The 15,242-nt window shown below is 39.9% G+C and overlaps 1 protein-coding gene and 2 long non-coding RNA genes across 3 annotated transcripts; all 3 read right to left on the bottom strand.

Moving 5' to 3' along the window:
* Positions 1-4,245: 4,245 nt before the first annotated feature.
* On the bottom strand, positions 4,246-7,000 carry LOC120484966 (uncharacterized). The gene is made up of 3 exons (XR_016169773.1): positions 6,809-7,000; positions 6,005-6,048; positions 4,246-4,366 (listed from the first exon to the last, which is right to left on the bottom strand). It is a non-coding gene; the product is annotated as an uncharacterized LOC120484966 (long non-coding RNA).
* Positions 7,001-7,223: 223 nt separating this feature from the next.
* On the bottom strand, positions 7,224-10,277 carry LOC148977485 (uncharacterized). Its single transcript, XM_089135198.1, has 6 exons — positions 9,998-10,277; positions 9,498-9,608; positions 7,947-8,009; positions 7,710-7,772; positions 7,473-7,535; positions 7,224-7,296 (listed from the first exon to the last, which is right to left on the bottom strand). The coding sequence occupies exons 1-6, from the start codon at positions 10,119-10,121 to the stop codon at positions 7,241-7,243; spliced, it is 480 nt and encodes a 159-aa protein (XP_088991324.1). The 5' UTR covers positions 10,122-10,277; the 3' UTR covers positions 7,224-7,240.
* Positions 10,278-10,444: 167 nt separating this feature from the next.
* On the bottom strand, positions 10,445-15,242 carry LOC120470655 (uncharacterized). The gene is made up of 2 exons (XR_016169633.1): positions 10,672-15,242; positions 10,445-10,577 (listed from the first exon to the last, which is right to left on the bottom strand). It is a non-coding gene; the product is annotated as an uncharacterized LOC120470655 (long non-coding RNA).

Raw genomic sequence — 15,242 nt, forward strand, 5'->3', positions numbered from 1 at the left:
AACCATGATAACAGTGCAGTGCACAACAAACCTGATGCATGTGTTGGTGTTTTGTGACGTTTTTGACGTCGCCTTGTGACCACTTGATTTGTGGCTGCTCTCTTTCTCCTTTTTTTTTTCGGAGGAACGGAAGGGTTTCCCATCGCAGCCTACATGACAATGACAGCAACATCTTCAGATACAATATCAAGATTGTAAACTTATATTTTTCATTGGATTACTCAAACAACAGCAATTTGTTTTGTAATTTGTAATTTAATACAATTGTGAGTAAGCTAATAAAAATTTCTCTCACCTGGGCCTCAAGGAGTAGCTCATGACTGATTTCAGCAGCTATGTGGTCCCTGACCTCAGCGGGATCCGCAAAAAGCATGTTTTTTTTGTACATGGCCGGACAATTGACACACAAAACACAAAATACAGGAGTGTGTGTGTGTGTGTGTGTGTGTGTGTGTGTGTGTGTGTGCGTGTGCGTGCGTGTGCGAGAGAGAGAGAGAGAGAGAGAGAGAGAGAATGGCTCTTAAAAGTGCCTTTGTTCGTGTTTTTTTTAAAGGTATCTTTGAAATAATGATCTGTAACAAAGACAAAAAAAAAAAAAACATTAAAATGACTTTTAGAATAGTGAAACTAGTTCGATTGTAATCAAAACAATGAGGGAATAAAGATCCACGTAACATCATGAATCTAATCGTCCGACTAACAAATCGCTCAATAAGCATTCTTGTTTAAAGTTAAAGTACACTTTTTATCCCCGATTTGGAATTTTTTGGGGTCAAAGTGTAGCGCGTAGGCATAGGCATTGCCATTTTTTTTTAAATGCTAAAAATTTAAACATGACTTGACACCCTTTCAGAAACTCCAGCAATCAGACACAAACGCTCGACCAAACCTGATTAAACGCACGCAATCAGCTAAAGTTACACCTAACATGCGACAAATCTGCGACAACATTTACATAATTGCAAAAGCATAACAGACACAAATTAATTTTCATGATGCAACCGACACTAATGTCAAGAAATATTTAGGTAATGAGCAACTTTATTTGGTGCTTCGAAGAAATTAACAATACAAATTACACAGCCAGAGATAGAACATACCGACCTGTTGAATGTGAACGTCGCAATGACTGCAAAAAGGCGCAATTCTGAGGTGTAGCCTGCAGAGGATATGACGTCTCGCCGCAATGGCAACGTCATCTTCCTAATATTATTATTACTAATTATAAGAATTATTTTTTTTTTATCTCTGCAATTGTCGGCTATGTGTTGTTTGGATATGGAATATCTGACCAAGATGACAAAATTATTAGGAGTTTCGTTTTGGTCCGCCTTTTTAGATGATTTTTTTTTTTTTTTTTTTTTTTTTTACAAAATGAGACATAATATTGGCTTAATAATAACATTTAATTGTGTAACCCAAAGTGGTGTAAACTAGGCCTACTTGTAGTATTCATTATGTGGTAGATATAGGCTCACATTTAGGATTATTTAACAAAAATATTTTTTTCTGATTTTCTGGCTTTCTGAAACACAAGTCCTAAAATCATTCAACAATTAATAGCCTGTCCCTGGCCCATTCCGTTCCCTCATGGAAAAAAGTCCATCATTGTCTATTAAAACCTCATCACATTGACCATGCTTTGCTCTCGAACTATCTGCCCACACAGTTTCTAAACATACAACATGAATACAAGTTTGGTTAATTGTGAGGGGTCTCAAAGTGAAAAATGTGCATCCAATCATGTTTGTTTTACTTTATGATGATATGTGTAAGTGAGATTTGCTTTAACAATTAAAATTGTCTTTACATAAGTCCAACAAGTCATGAAACACATGTGGAAGATAAGATATAGGCCTACTTTATCCTATAATTCAAAAAAGGTTAGAGAAATTTGTCTTTGACAGGGATCCACTCACATTTAGAAAACATGTGGCATAATTCAATCCATGGGGGTGTTGAGGTAGCAGCTGACTGAGCAGTGTTCAGGATGGCTATTGCAGAGGGGATGAATTATTTTAGACATTTTTTGCGGTCCATTTAGCTATGTCATATCGTCGACCTGACGGTGGAAGGAATGAAGGAGGGAGTGAGGAGTCCTCTGTGAGGTTGGCTTTCCTAATCAGTGTACATTTCTGATAGAGGGAGTTTGGAGGAGTCAATTAATATAGCAATCTGATTTACTATGCGGGAGAATCTTGTTTTGTGTTTGATGAGTTGGTTGTGTAAGGGGGAAATAATGAAGGTGATAACTGATGAGGGAGTGGTAAACCAAAGCTCGTCCTTTCTGACCTGAAAACTTCGGAGTTTCCTGAGCAGGTGAAGTCATTGCGCCACGTGTTTGTATTGCGTCTGTGTGTGATAAGGACAGGGACCTGCACCTGTTTCACTGGCTGACCTTTGATACTGAGTGGATGGAACAGGGGTGATGTCTTGTCTCTGCATCCACAGCATACCTCTTTGTAATGTTGAGCCCCAAGGAGAGCTTAACAAATGTTCAGATCAAAATGGCCATATAGGTGCCATATCACATCTTTGCATTAGCCTATTACTATAACCACGAGAACCAACATGGATGACTGCTTGACACACATACACACACACAAACACTCTCACTCAGTTCACTCTAAATTATCAACTCCAGGACTCAGTCTAGACTTGTGTTTTTGCGCTACCTCAGGAGGAGGTGTCAACAATGGTAGATTGGGAGTGGGGAGGGCAATTATTTTTTGAGCACACTTTTATTAGCCTGATGTTGTCATAGGCTACTCAAAATTGCACAGTTGCATTTTTAGCTCTGAACCATTTAGTATTTTTTTCTGTTCTGAACCGCCCTGGTTCACGCATAGTTCCTGCTCAACGAAGCAATAGTTCCTGCTCAACGACCACAACTTCCCGACCTCAAATGTTGTGGGTGAGCCTAAGTTTGGCTGGCTCCCAGGCTACTCTTTTATTGGAATTTGATTAAAATTCTTGCATCTTTTTAAATTCATTGCAGTCATCTGATCTTCTTTGGGAGGCCAGTGAGCATAGTATCCCTAGTCAAGCTTGGAGAATAAGAACATGGATAAGCTTCGAGCTTCACAACAGGCAGTAGCCTATAACTCATCTTATGTGTCTCGATCAGATGTCACCTTTACACAATGGCTGAGACAGCCTAATTTGTGATGCAACAGTGTCATAAAAGAGGGGTAAGCATGAACTCTTTTGTCAGCAGTGGAGATTTATTTAAGATTGCAAGGAAAACTCGGCTTCCCCTATAATGTAAAAAAATAAATAAATAAATAAATAAAGGTCAAACATTGTATTGACAAAAAATGCGTTAGAAAACGTTATCCTCAAAGACAAGTTAATTTGGAATCAACAAAATTCAGCAGGTCGCGACGCGATTTCCTTCTCATACATTCCCGTAGAGTGTGCATCCCTGTTGAATCCCAGCTTACGTTGACTTGACTTCAATGGGGCTGCATTGTACAGTTTTTTTTTTTCAGCGCTTCGAAACTAGACGGTCATGTTCCTCCTACGCCACGGACATGTAGCCTACCATTGGGGGTAAATGAGGAGTGGGCTGGCCCGGACTCCGGGCTTCTGCATGCAGATTGGAGGGTCTGTGCCGCATCTCCTTTTGATTGACAGCGATTTCATCCCATAAAAAGTCGCTGATACTGAAGCTCTGTCCCATCGCGGATTTTTCAAGTTATAGTCGAAAAACAAACTGCTGCTACCTATTTTTTGGTATTTGCTTGTCGAAATTGTTGCTTATACTTAATTAAAACAATGCTTGTTACTTATACTTAATCAAAACAATAAATATTAAAATGATCAATTATTATTATTAATAGTATACTTTATTATATTATACCTTTATTATTATTACATTTATACAATTTAACTCTGCTGGTCATTGAGAGACACTGGTCAAGTCACTGGAAAAGACACCTAGTTGGTAAGACAGCTGTCACTGACCATTTTCATGAAAAGGAATATTGGGTAGAATTTACATATAAATGGACAATTTTTTATGATATAGGCCACCACTGGTGTGCCACCATCTCTCCCCAGCACACAAATCAGCTTACAGTAAACAGCATCATGCTAGGATAGGTGCAAGGTTCAAAATTGTGATGTCATTTCAGTATTAGCATTTTTTTACTAAGAAATTAAGATTACAAAAGAAAAATACTCAGCATAACATTTTGTTGATTTTATTTTATTAGAGAGAAATAGCAAGAGAAAGAATGAGTGAGTGAGTGAGTGAGTCAGTGAGTGAGTGAGTGAGTGAGTGAGTGAGTGAGTGAGTGAGTGAGTGAGTGTGTGTGTGTGAGTGTGTCAGGCAGCCTCCCAGGTTGGAGGCCAGGTTTTCCCACTAGGAAAAAAAGGGTAAGAGATGATTAGTAAAAAAGTCAATAATGAATAATCACTTGATAATCAAAGCTGTAATGTTTACATTGTAAACTTTTTTCCAGTTTGATTTGCAATTGTAGTGGAGGGACATTTAGATCAACCAATGTCATAATAACACCAATTAAAAACACTATGGTGAATTTGTATATGAAATGGCACCAATGGTGACAAAATTTGGTGTATATTGAAAAACAGAAAATGGTGTTTAGTTAGAAAGGGGACAGCTGGTCAAGCATATTTCATAAAAAAAAATATGCACAATGTAACAACTAATCAAAGATCTGAATAATCCACAGTATGGAAATATAAAAACTAGCACCTGACACTCTGAATTTACAAAATGTTACAGCATCAACCAGTGTTGTAGTACTCGAGAGTCGGACTCGGTCTCGAGACCATATTTTAATGGTCTTGGTCTTGTCATGGACTCGTGTGCATTTGGACTCGGAATTGACTCGTACTCGAACATTTTTTTTTTAGGACTCAGACTTATTCCCTAATCCATTAGAGTTCAATTAAAAATATTTTTCATGATTATTAATGTATGTTAATAAAATATTTCTTTAAATTGATTGACACGCCCAGTGATTGGTGATTTTCTAGTGCGCAACTGCGCATGACAAATTGTAATAAAATTACTTTTAACACCACCTACTATGTGGCCTTTTTACCCTAAACTGATCATATTTTTAAACTCTAAGTAAAATCAGTAAAAAAAAATAAAAATAAAAAAAAAAGATTTCTCTAAGTAAATAAAATTACATTAGGTAGTCAACCCTCACTGGTCTCGGTCTCGACTCGGACTCGACATTCTCTGGTCTCGGACTCGACTCGCACTCGACTCTCTATGGACTCGGTCTCGACTCGGACTCGAGTGAGGTGGTCTCGACTACAACACTGGCATCAACATTTCAAATAACCATCTTTACTACTTCAGAATGCCAATAATGACAGAATGACAATTAAAAGTTGTCATAAATGAACAAAAACAATATTAAAATAGCATAAATTAGATCAAACAGATATGCAAGCATGGATTATGGTGTGCATAACGTTACAAAAAAGAACTACATTTCTGCATTAACAATAGTTAATAACTTAAAATCACTCCAGACAACACTCTTCCACCAATTTCCAAACACATACTGCACATCCAATAAGGAAGCACATATAAAGGTGTGTTACAATATATAGACTGAGTTGTGCTCTACAGTATCTCACAGAAGTGAGTACAACCCGCAGTTTAGTCAATATTTTAATTTCTCTTCTCATGGGACAACCCTGAATAAATTACACTTTGCTACAATGTAAAGTAGTCAGTGTACAGCTTGTATAACTTGTATAACTCAAAATGACAATACAAAGCCATTTAAGTCTGAACGGCTGGCAACAAAAGTGAGTATACCCCGAAGTGTCCAAAGAAAAGATAAATTAAAAAATGTACAAAAATGTGACGGGTGCACTCACTTCTATGAGATAATGTATGTGTGTACATGTAGCCTAGTCTACAGTATGTGATTGTTGTAAGTTATGTGTATGTCTGCTGGAAAACCATAATTTTGTGGATAATTGTATCTAGTGTGAAAGACAACCAACACACCACAGTTTGCAGGGGAGCCAATCAATCAGTTTCTCCGTCTTCCCCTGGGAAGGCAAACAAAGACATAAAATTGGTACCTTGCTTAAGATAAACATTGCTCTCAACTTTACATATCATTTAGTTACACTTAAAGGTAGTATTAGCCATTCAGAGCGTTTTGTAAACGTATGACACTTTTTGTAATGTTCAGCTATTCTCCTCATGGTCCACTCACTTCCCATTCCCATTATGAGCTGTAAAACATTCCAGTCATTTTGTGCAGCTCAGTCACCATAAATTAGAGCATAAGAGGGGTGGTGATGGCGCAGTGGATATGACACATGCCTTTGGTGTGAGAGACCCGGGTTCAAATCCACTGTGAGACACCTATGTCCCTGAGCAAGACACTTAACCCCTAGTTGCTCCAGAGGCGTGCGACCTCTGACATATATAACAATTGTAAGTCACTTTGGATAAAAGCGTCAGCTAAATGAATAAATGTAAATGTAAAATGTAAATGACTGCAGGAAAACATACTGGGCTTGGTACAATCTCTAACAATAACAAAACATGGCTTGATTTTGTTCACCCTGAGAATACTGAATGTGGGAGCGAGTTATCTCTGGTGTCTTGTCGAGTGTTACAAGATAAATTTTTAACATAAACACCAACATAAACAAATACAATATCTGGTAGGATCACTGGTACAAATTTTAAATTACTGCCATTAGCCAATTAGTGACATTATCAATTAAAACAAGTGATCAATCAGTATTGGTAAATCACCCATTGTTTTCTTTGCAATTGTATTATGTATGGGAATACCTTTCTCTTTCTTGTTTTAATTACGCATTTATATGCGTGCACCTCTTGGATGTTGTGGGGACAATCCATTTCTTTTTTAGAAACTGTTTAGAATCATAAGCAAATTGAGAAATGTTAATCCAAATGTTAACATAAAAAAAGAAAACAAAAGTACATCATATAACTTATTGTAAAACAGTCCACAGATTAGAAGTATTTGTTGTGACCTGTAACTCAGTAAAGAGGGAGGGGTATATTTGACATAACACATATTGATATAATGCGTACAATTCACATGTAAATGAGGTACATCAATAATGTTAATGTCATAACGGAGACCTGCATAGCAAATTAAATAGCAAACGTAATGGGAATAAAGTTAAATATGGCAGAATATCAGCTTTGAGTTTATTAGGTACACCTTTTGTCCTTTGATGTCTTTTCGTTGGTTTGTCATCCCCCCCCCCCCTTGTTGGTGTCGGTGGCAGGGCTGGTTGGCAGAGCTTCAACTAAAGAGTAGACACAGAATATACAATATGCAAGAAGGTCAGATATAGACTTGTGGCTGCTCAAGCTCATTCTACAAAAACGTAAAAGAAGGCAAGAAAAGTTGAAGAGCAAATAACTAGGCTAAGCACACCAAAATTTGGTGCGATCATCGCCACTTGGTGGGACTTTGGGTTACCTGTCTCAATCTGTCCCCCCTCATTGGTGTCGGTGGCAGGGCTGGTTGGCAGAAGAGCTTCAACTAAAGAGTAGACACAGAATACAATATGCAAGAAGGTCAGATATAGACGTGTGGCTGCTCAAGCTCATTCTACAAAAACGTAAAAGAAGGCAAGAAAAGTTGAAGAGCAAATAACTAGGCTAAGCACAACAAATTTTGGTGCGATCATCGCCACTTGGTGGGACTTTGGGTTACCTGTCTCAATCTGTCCCCCCTCATTGGTGTCGGTGGCAGGGCTGGTTGGCAGAAGAGCTTCAACTAAAGAGTAGACACAGAATACAATATGCAAGAAGGTCAGATATAGACTTGTGGCTGCTCAAGCTCATTCTACAAAAACGTAAAAGAAGGCACGAAAAGTTGAAGAGCAATTAACTAGGCTAAGCACAACAAATTTTGGTGCGATCATCGCCACTTGGTGGGACTTTGGGTTACCTGTCTCAATCTGTCCCCCCTCATTGGTGTCGGTGGCAGGGCTGGTTGGCAGAAGAGCTTCAACTAAAGAGTAGACACAGAATATACAATATGCAAGAAGGTCAGATATAGACGTGTGGCTGCTCAAGCTCATTCTACAAAAACGTAAAAGAAGGCACGAAAAGTTAAAGAGCAAATAACTAGGCTAAGCACAACAAACTGATCACTTTCGATCATTGCAACTTGGTGGGACTTTGGGTTACCTTGCCGGTGCCGAGCACTCTGTTGTCAGATGTAGCATTGGCCTATGCCTTATCAATGGGGACCCTTTCCTAGATCTTTCTGTTCCGGCACCTGTTGTTCTAGTTATTTATGACTATCTTTCTGTATAACACTGGTCGGACCTTTTGGTTCGTTGAGAAGATGATTTGACTGCCGAGGAGAGCTTCTCTAGAGCCATCAACCACCATTATTATAGACTATTCTACTTAAGTCTGTATCCTGCTGTACTACAACTCTGTAATAAACCTATTACAGAGCCTCTGAGCCAACCTGTCAAGCTGCCTTAATTTCCACTTCAACGCTTCTAAGACTAAAATAAACACAACACAGAGTCAGACTCAGTGCCAATCACCAAAATTTTAATGGTGGCTGTCATAAAAAACTTTCCAGATGTATTCAAACATGCATTAAATATTGAAGAACATTAACAATATCAATGAATATGTAATATGGTGCATATATTTAACAAAATTCTCCTCTCTAGAGTACATTTTTTTCTAGCTGACTAACGAGTTTATGGTCGCTGGATATGTTTTTTCGGAGGTAAATGTGACGTTACATGAGATTGTTTAAATGACATCTTTCCACGGTTGAAACACTGATTGAGTGATTCCATGTGACATGACACAGACTTTAATAAGTTGTACTCTATCTTTTAACACACTTTCAGAAGCTCATTCATGTTTATTTTGCGCTGTAACCGTTATTATTAAGGCGGAAGAGAAGGTTACGTGTGGTCCACTCTGCTGCTTCTCTTGAGCTGCGCCAGAGCGATCTCACGCCACAGCGGCAAAATGGTAATTGTGTTTTTGAATTTCGTAAGAAAATGAACGGAATTTAAAATCTGAGACTTTGTTTCATATAAATAATAACAAAGCACAAAGATTATTGCCATTTATTGTATGGGATGCGCAAAACAATGCCTTGTCACCATGCCCTGAAAAGGCTCCATGCCGCTATGCGTGGGCTTTTTAAATTTCATTTGTCATTTGTTCAATAAAGACATTTTGATTAAGGAGTGCCTCGGTCATCAGAGATTTCTTTCTCTACTGTCTCCTAGATGCGCAAAACAATGTTCTATTCATTCATCAACTGAAAACCGGATGACAAATCGATTCTTGGGATTTTAGAAACAATATTTTTTCTTAAATATGAGAATCGATTAAAATTGATAAATCTATAATTTTTACCCAGGCCTAAATAACATACTACAATAATGATAATAATATGCTGGTAAAGAACACTGTCATAAAAATATGAAAGATAACGATAAAGCTATACTAAGCACACCTTGTTGAGGTGGAGGGTCTGGAATAGTCTCCAAATTTAAGACAACAACAGTCTCCTGTTCTGGAAGTTGCAGACTTTCAGTTGTTGAAGGGTCTGCCGGCACTGTATTTCCTGAAAGAATACAAGGAACACAAAGAATATACAAAATGTAATTAGGTCAAAATGTGAATTTGTTATTTGATGTCATTTAGTTTTTAAAATGTCCTGAATTTTTCTGAATTTGGATTGTTTAAAGATGTTATAATGTATAGCAGCCCATTCTCACCCCCAAGGCGTCACCTAACTGACGCCCTAGGATCGCGTGTACCCTACCCCCACCCCACACCTAAACCTAACCGCGTCTTCTAACAGACGCTTTCCTTTAGCGTCAGTTAGATGACGCTGTAGGATCGCGTCATGTAAGTGACGCTAAAAGGCGCCTAAAACGTCAAATATTGAAGCATGGTCAAAGGTGACGCCTTGGGGTGAGAATGCGTTGTGTATAGAAAATGTGGAATGACCTTTAACTATCATGCTGTAGATAGTATTCATGTTGTCAACGCATATTTTCTCCCCTGCACTCAATTTGAGCCCCTCCGGCAGCAGCGTCTTGACTCTTTGGTTCGGGTACTCAAGAAAAAGCATGGGCCTCCAGCCCACTGCATTCAGCTTCTCAATCTGAAAGAAAAAAAAACATACTCTATAAACAATAATAAGGGCTTTATGTCTACGATAAAACTGTGCTAGTGTTATGTGTAACAGACACCAGCTCCACAACAGTATGTTTCAGATGCACACTTTTTAACTTATGGAAGAGCTGATGTATACATAAGCTGATATATATATATATATATATATATATATATATATATATATATTGGATCTCAGATGTTAAATGTATCCAAAGTTCGTTGGAGTTGTAGAAACTTGATGGTGTGTCTGATTAAAACACATGGAAAAAATACCAGTCCTTTGCTCTCTTTTATTTTCAGTTCAGGATGATAAAGTCTTAATTCACATGGAGCTGACACACATGATGCCAATGAACAGATGTTAATGGAGGGACAGGATAAACAGGACGTACAAGATGGTCTTTAGTCACTACAAACAATACAATAAAGGAAATTAAACTCATATAATTCATCAGTAACATATCAACAACATATATTTTAAACAATTGACAAAACAAACTTACTCAACGCATCCTAAGGAAAGGACATGGTTGGGTGTCCATTCCAACCACCACACCTCACCAATACAAAAGGAAAAAAGGGAGGAAGTGAGGTCTACTTATAGACCTTGCCCAGGGGGTGTATGGGTAATGTAGTGAAACTGACAAAAGGATTGTGGGATATGAAGTGCAAATATGTAAGGAGAAAGAAAAAAAATAAATAAAAAGTATAATTAAAGGATCAAATTCACAACAGCCGCCCCCAAATACAGTCATGTATTTGCTATTACTCATCTATTTCAGGTAATGGAATCAACTTAGCAACTGGACGTACATACGTCTTTCCATTAACATCAATCTCAGCTACTCTGACACGTCCATCCTGACTAGGTAAGAGGCGTACTACCCTGCCAATGGGCCATGATGCTCTTGGGAGTTGAAAATCAATTACTAACACGACAGCAGAGTCATTTAGATTAGGTTTTTCTCGATTCCATTTTTGACGGAGCTGCTGACCTGGTAAGTAATGTCGGATAAAAGATGTCCAAAACTGGTCAACGAGGGCCTGGCTGTGGCGCCAAGATCTGCGGCCAAGGAGCTTAGTATTGGCATAAATCACCTGAGGTAAAGACGAATCTCGCCGCCCCATGAGGAGGAGATTTGGAGTAATGGGGTCGAGATCTGAAATATTTGAAGAGGCGTAACCAAGTGGCTTTGAATTTAACACTCCTTCAACTTCTGTCAAAACGGTCCGTAGGACTTCCTCTGATACGGTTTGACTGCCGAGTACCACCCGCAATGCTGTTTTAACAGAACGGACCTCTCTTTCCCATGACCCCCCAAAATGAGGAGCTTGTGGTGGATTAAACTTAAATTTGATCTGCTGCTTTTCCAATTTGTCTTGTAGCTCAGTGGGAAGGTTCTGGAAGGCTTCCTTTAACTCTCTTGCAGCTCCACGGAAATTGCTTCCCTGATCACAAAGAATCTCATACGGCCTACCTCTCCTGGATATGAAACGACGTAGGCCCATTAGAAAGCTGTCCACATCTAAACTGCTCAACAAATCAAGGTGCAGGCATCGAGTGGTCTGACACTTAAACAGAATGCCCCATCTCTTCTCTGTTCTACGGCCAATATTTACATGGAAGGGACCAAAACAGTCCATTCCGGTGGACCAAAAGGGAGGTTTGAACAACCGGAGCTTGGAGAGTGGAAGATCTGACATTTGAGGAATAGATGGCTTGGCTCTCCACTTCCTACATTGAAAACAAGACCACTGATGTTTTTTTACGGCTTGTCTCCCTCTAATTATCCAGTAATTGCGTCGAAGTTCTGAGAAAACTCTCTCTGGACCAGGATGGAAAAGTTTCTCGTCACAGTCCTTAATAATTAACTGGGTCAATGGATGTTTGGGGTCGAGGACGATTGGATGAACCATTCCAGGTTCCATATCCTCTACACGCCTGAGCTTACCGCCCACTACAATAAGTCCCGTTTCTTCATTGAATTCGGGAGAAAGTGTTAGGAGACAACTTTGAGGTTCAATGGGCTTTCCTTTCGTTAAACACTGATACTCGGAGGGAAAACTTTGTTGCTGGGCTTGTCTCAAAAGGAGATTTTGGACAGAAGAGGCGTCACAAGAGTCCTCACTATGTTGTCGCAGTAACACATTTGTTGCAAACTGTAACTCTGACCATGATTTAAAACGGGCAGGATCTGGGAGTACAATATCATCCAATTGTGTTAACCCACAAAAGAGTGGTTTACGAAGCTCAGGATCAGGACTATCAGATGTAGATACTAGATTTTTGGGCCATTCATCTGGAGGAAATTTCAGAAACGTTGGACCTTGTCGCCATCTATGATCAGGTTTGGCTAGCTCTACAAGAGTTTTGCCTCTCGTAATGTCATCTGCTGGATTCTGTGCAGATGGAATATATCTCCAAGAAGAGGGGTCAGTGAGCTCTAATATTTCAGTGACTCTATTAGCTACAAAAACTTTGTAACGGCAGGAGAGGGAATGCAGCCAAGACAAGACAGTTGTCGAGTCGGACCATAAGACAATATTTGTCAAAGGATGAGTCAATTCATTCTGCAGGAGTTTACAAAGCTGTGCACCTGTTAGAGCAGCGCAAAGTTCAAGACGAGGGATGGATATTTGCTTTTTTGGGGCAACTCGAGATCTTGCCATGATGAAGGAAGTATGTACCACACCCTTGTCAGTTCCCATTCGCAAATAGGCTACAGACCCGTATGCGCTCTCTGAGGCGTCGCAAAATATATGCAACTCTCTGGATGTGATTTGGTCGGAAGGTAAACTTAGATAACAACGTGGAAGCTGTATTAATGACAGGTCAGGGAGCTCAGTTTCCCAAGCCTTCCAGGCCTGTTGAATAGGATTTGGCATAAGGGGATCATCCCAGCCCCGGGACTTCATCCAGCATTGTTGTATGATGACTTTAGCTCGCGTTGTAAAGGGGGTTATGTAACCCAATGGGTCATACTGACTGGCGAGAACTTTATATATATTACGCAGGGTTGTTGTCTTATACTCCACTGTTCGGGATCGATACCCTAATGAATCAGAGGGACAGTGCCAACTCAGACCCAGAGCTCCTTCTTTGGGATCTAAACTGTCTTGATTGATCCACAGTTCAGCATTCTCAGACCTGGCTTCAGGAGGGAGATGTCGGACAACACCAGGCTGGTTACTTGCCCACTGTCTAATTTCAAATCCTCCACTCATCAGTAAAGAACGCATTCGGTCTAAGAAGTTCTTAGCAGATTGCACATTTGGGAAACTCTCTAAGCAGTTGTCAACATAGAATGACTGAAGTACAGAGCTCGCTATATCTTCATACCCTTCTTGGTGATCATGGACATGCCTTTGTAGAGCATATGTTGCGCAACATGGACTACATACCGTGCCAAAGGGCAAAACTTGCCATTCGTAGATGTCAGGTGGATTTGTGCTCTGCATATTGCGCCACAGGAAGCGTAGGAGAGAACGGTCTTCTGGTAATAGCCTAACTTGATGGAACATGGATTTTATATCCCCACTAATGGCCACTGGGCACTGACGAAACCGGAGTAGGACACCAAGTAAGGAAGGGCCCAACTGTGGACCAGGAAGAAGTTGACTGTTAAGTGACACACCTTTATATTGATAGGAACAATTGAAGACTATTCTCCTTTTTCCGTTATGCTCCACAATATGATGAGGAATATACCACGATTCATCAGATGAATCATGGGGAAGTTCCACTTTGGAAACATAACCGGATTCCTCCAACTTAGCAATCTCTTGGTTGTACACAGCAGCAGTTTTAGGATTTCTCTGGAGGCGTCGTTCGATACATCTGAGAGAAGACATAACTGCATTTGGTGTGGTCCGCAGCTTTATGGCGGAAGAAGTGCGCAATAACGGAGTGGCATATCTTTTCACACCATCCACATCAACTTTTTAAGACTTGGAGGCCAACAATTCCATAGCTGCCTGATCTTGCTTAGACCTAGTAATGACTTTCTCATTCCTGAAAGGAAGGATGTCTACTTTCCATAATTTCTCCACATCATGGCGAAGTTCTTCTAGGGGATTAGCGATGGTAAAAAGACACTGAGTCTCATCAGTGTTAGGAATCGGTATTGGGCCTTGAAGTACCCATCCTAACCTGGTCTGTATTGCAGCTGGAGATTTAGGAGGCCCGAAATACACCTGATCAATGGGATTTATCAGGTGTGGATAGTCTGCACCGATAAGAACAAGTGGTTGGACTTTAGAGAAGGCTGGAAGGGGTAAGTCTCGAAGATGTCTGAAACGTCTCTGCAAGATCTCAACAGGATACGTCTGTTCTGCCAGTCCCAATCTAGCAGCAGAAAAGGCATTGGAAATGGAATACTTCTTTTCTGGATTGGTCATGGAAGATATTTCAAAGGTTACAGAAGAACCTTCAAGTGCAAGGGTATCTTGACGTACAGTTCTAACAATTAGGGACTCAGGTACCCCATTGAGGCCCAAAGACTCAGATGCTTGAGGTAGCAACATGGTACGTTCTGATCCATCATCTAAGATGGCATAGGTTTGCAAGGATCTTCCTTTATAATGGAGAAGTACTTCAACAACTTTAAGCAAGACCCTACCAGAACCTCCAAGGCGACTAAGATAGAATGTACCGTTATCTTGGTCACGACAATTAACTCCATGAAGGATACCAAGATGTCTGCCTTTGCACTGTGGACAGGGTTTCTTCAAGTCACAGTTGACAGCTAGATGGTTAAGCCCGCATCTCCAACATCTTTTGTTCTCTCTAATCCATGCATCCTTCCTGGTATCTTCTAGAGATTTAAAAGAGGGGCACAGGCCAATGAAATGATCTCTACTGGAACAATAGGCGCATGAATATTTGGAACTCCATTCTCCATCTCTCACATTCTGGGGTTGCTTATTAATGGATCTTGGCACAACAGAATTACTGTTAACTCCGTACAAGACTGTTCGAGTGTTAATGGAAGTCTTTGGTTGAGGTTTACTCAGGAATGGTTTTGGAAAGTCACTAACCTGATCAGCCATTGCTTGACACTCAGCTTCTTCTTGG

Source organism: Pimephales promelas, chromosome 9, assembly GCF_988280905.1.
Source record: "Pimephales promelas chromosome 9, fPimPro1.hap1.1, whole genome shotgun sequence".
In the NCBI taxonomy this organism is placed as follows: Eukaryota; Metazoa; Chordata; class Actinopteri; order Cypriniformes; family Leuciscidae; genus Pimephales; species Pimephales promelas.